At 32.7% G+C, this 3,728-nt stretch overlaps 1 protein-coding gene across 1 annotated transcript; it reads right to left on the bottom strand.

Annotated features, from left to right (window-relative positions):
* Positions 1-793: 793 nt before the first annotated feature.
* On the bottom strand, positions 794-2,904 carry LOC102627625 (cytochrome P450 83B1-like). Its single transcript, XM_006471286.3, has 2 exons — positions 1,942-2,904; positions 794-1,591 (listed from the first exon to the last, which is right to left on the bottom strand). The coding sequence occupies exons 1-2, from the start codon at positions 2,866-2,868 to the stop codon at positions 974-976; spliced, it is 1,545 nt and encodes a 514-aa protein (XP_006471349.2). The 5' UTR covers positions 2,869-2,904; the 3' UTR covers positions 794-973.
* Between the last annotated feature and the right edge of the window lie 824 nt (positions 2,905-3,728).

Here is a 3,728-nt window from a genome sequence, read left to right on the forward strand (position 1 = left end):
TATTCTCTAGTCCTTAAAAAAAAAAGGAAATTAATTAATTGATCATTTAATTATTTGTGGATCAAATTCTAACATAAAGGTATATATGAAGTGCAATGAGGAAACTTGTTTGTTCGCTTCTTTAATCTCGCATCAAAAGCAATCTACAAATGAAACCGAATCGCAGCCGCTAAGGAAACTTGTTTGTATGAGAAACCTCATGTTGCTCAAGCCTCATATTAACAACAAATGTTTACAAAAGAGAAAAGAGATCAAACCGAAAAATATCTAGGTTCTTCTTTCATATATATTTGCAGGATCTATATCACGAGATGAGAGTTTTGCACAGCAGTTTCTACAAATATATTACTTTTCTGCTCTCCCCCAGTTCCTTGATGTTAAAAAAGTTGTAAATTGTCATTTTTTGTTGCCGTGTCTTCTTCTATTTTATCCTTGATGCGGTAAAATTCATCATTGATCAATAAAACAAAAAAATAAATTAAAAGATATATAACAATTTATTTTCTTTTAACAGCAAGAAAGTGTTGATAGATTTTGAAAATAGGAACAGAGAAATGATATATTTACTGAAATGAAAGAATAAGGAAGTAGATGAGTTTGCATAGACCTATTTTACCTTAACTAAAATTTTCTGTTAGAGACTTGAGATCGCAATTTTTAAATACAAAATGGTTTAATATAAAAAAAAGTTATTAAATATTTTGAATAGAGATCTTGGTCCCCAAGGACCACAACATGATGGACCATCGCGAAGAGGGAATTAATAATCTTTTTTAAGCGTATTCCCAAAACAAAGGAAAAAAAATTCAACGTTATTGCTAGTAGAGAATATTACAGAAAGGTTGAAATTTATAAGCAAGTGCACTTACATATTCATACGTATTCAACTTTTTATTTTAATTATTTTATTTAGGCATAGCAGAAGTACTTGTAATAATAATAATATTCTCCGGTCCTTCCCATGTGAGGTGAATCATATATATTTGATAGCCACAAGATAGAGAGGATGCTTCTTGTGCATAATGATACCGGGGGCGATGTCAAAATCTAAGTCTTGAATCTTCATCCTAGCAGGCATTTCCCAATCAAATTTGTAAAGAAGATTAGCAATTGCAAGCTCCAAATTTGCAATTCCCATATGAATCCCGGGACAAAATCTTCTGCCTCCACCAAATGGTATAAGCTCATAATTATTTTGTCCTGTCAATTCAATATTGGACTTATCGCCGATAATAAATCTGTCAGGATCAAAATCATCTGGCCTCTCCCAAACTTCAGGATCTCTAGATATTGCCCATCCATTTAAATAAACAAGTGTCTTAGCTGGTACCTGATATCCATCTATCACGCAACTCTTGGTTGTTTCTCTTGGTATTATTGGAACCGGTGGATATAACCTGAATGTCTCTTTTAGTATGGCTTTGATATATGGCAGTTTTTCCAAATCATCTTCATCTACAAATCCTTTATCTCCAATCAAATCCCTTACTTCCTTCTGTGCTTTCTCCATTACTCTTGGATTCTTCACTACGTTGGTCATTGCCCATGTCATTAGAGCTGCACTCGTGTCCGTGGCGCCGACAAACACATTCTTGGACACGACCAAAAACTTTCATTAAATAAATAATAATAGTGTGCATGCCGGTTAATGATCTTTTAGTTCCATGTTGTTATTAAATAGACATTTCTGTTAAAATTTACGGAACTATATATATGCTCTACTATTGTCTTGCATATTTGATTTTTTTTTAATTTTAATATATATCACACAAGAATTATATTTAAACCTTAAAAAGTCTCATTTAACAGTTACAAAAATTACGACAATAACATTTGGGATAGATTTTGATCGTCAGATTTAACAATTTTATAAAAGTTTTGGCAGTGACATTTTAGATGAGTTTTGAAAATACATGGACTAAAAGTTAAAAAAAAAATTACCATGAGCACAGCTTTGATGTTATCCCAAGTGAATCCATGAACTTGATCCTCACCACGATCTTTCTGAACTTGAAGTAAAACATCAACTATATCCCCGCGTACTTGGTCTTTTGGTCTATTAGGATCTGCATGTTCCTCGATGAGTTGTTGGTAAAATGCATCAAACTCTTTGAAGTTGTTTTCGAGACGACTAATGATTCCCGAGAGCTTATCAAAAAAACCACCGAAGAAAGGAAAAAAATCTTTGAAATAGAAGGCTCCCAGCACAACTCTAGTCTCATCAAGTAACGAGTGGAACTTGCTTCTTTCGCCAGCTTTATTCTCAAACTTCTTCCCGAATGCAACCCTAAATATGACCGAATTTGTAAGTGACATTAAACGCTCACTCAGATTAATCACCACCGTTGTTGGCGATGGTGATGATGATGATCTTGATGAAATCTCCTCGATCATACGTGCCACCTCATCTTCTCTCACGGGACGAAAATGGCGGACTCTGCTGGCATTAAAAAGATGAGTGACACATAATTTCCTCATCTCTTTCCACTTGTCGTTGTATGGAGCAAAGACAATATCTAAGCCATTGTAGGTTAATCTTTGCTGGCCAACCAAGGTTGGCTTGCCGCTAAATTCAACATCATGGGTTTTCAAAGCCTCTTTTGCTATTTTCACTGAAGAAACTACTACGGTCTGCACAAGGCCAAGGCGTAGTGACATCAGTGGACCATATTTTTTAGAGAGATTCCAGAGTTGGTAATGAAGGTTTGTGCTTTCAAGCTGGTGTAGGTTTCCGATTAAGGGAAGACCTCGAGGTCCTGGTGGTAATAAAGCACTTGTCATTTTGGGTTTGTTTATGAGTTTCCTTTGGAGATGAAGAAAGTAAAAGATTACTGGGAGTGACACAAGGAATACGATGAGCAAAGCCATGTTCAATTTGTGTTATATTGATTGCAATGAGGCAACTAATTGACGACGACCTTTATAGATGATACATGGTAGAATTCGCCATTATTTTAAATTTAAATTTAATTTGTGGGTTCGTCAACACAGTCCATTATTTTTTTAATAAAAAAATATTAATTGAAAATATCTTTTTCTGCCTTCTGAATTCTCTACTGATCTGTGGGTTTCAACATTTTTAGTGTTAAATTAAAATTCAATACAGTAATATACTAATATTCTATCTAACATGAAAATTCAAAAGCATTTGTTTGCAATTTTGAACACCCACTTTAGATAAAACTCACTGCTATGAAAAAAAAATGCAGTTATGAAAAAAAAATTCATAATGTGTGGTAAATATAATTTTCAAATAGTAATTCTAACGAAGAGTAAGAATATTATAGGTTTTGCTTCTTATAAATATGGCTAAAATCAATTTAAACTTCAAACTATAGCTACAAGTATTTACCAAACATTTAAGTAGTGTAACTTTCTAAACTACAACTGCTCAACCATAATACTAAATGTGGCCTCAAGTTTAGGCTTCAGCCTCTGTCATGTCACATTACTACTAAAAAATGCTAAATAATGACAAAACTTTTATGACTTATCTCGTTATTTCACAAATCTATCATGAAATTATAAAAGATTTATGACATATATACACATGTCATGAATTCATAATATATTCGTCAGTTATAACTTAAAGGCAAAGACATAAACAAATGTTAGATATAAGTTATGTCTGTGTTATGTGGATTTATATGGTTTTAAAATGGTGCTATTTAAATTAGTTGTAATATTTTTTTATTAAATGTTTAAATTATTTTTAAAAAAATGGCTAA

Source organism: Citrus sinensis, chromosome 5 (genome assembly GCF_022201045.2).
Source record: "Citrus sinensis cultivar Valencia sweet orange chromosome 5, DVS_A1.0, whole genome shotgun sequence".
Classification (NCBI taxonomy): domain Eukaryota; kingdom Viridiplantae; phylum Streptophyta; class Magnoliopsida; order Sapindales; family Rutaceae; genus Citrus; species Citrus sinensis.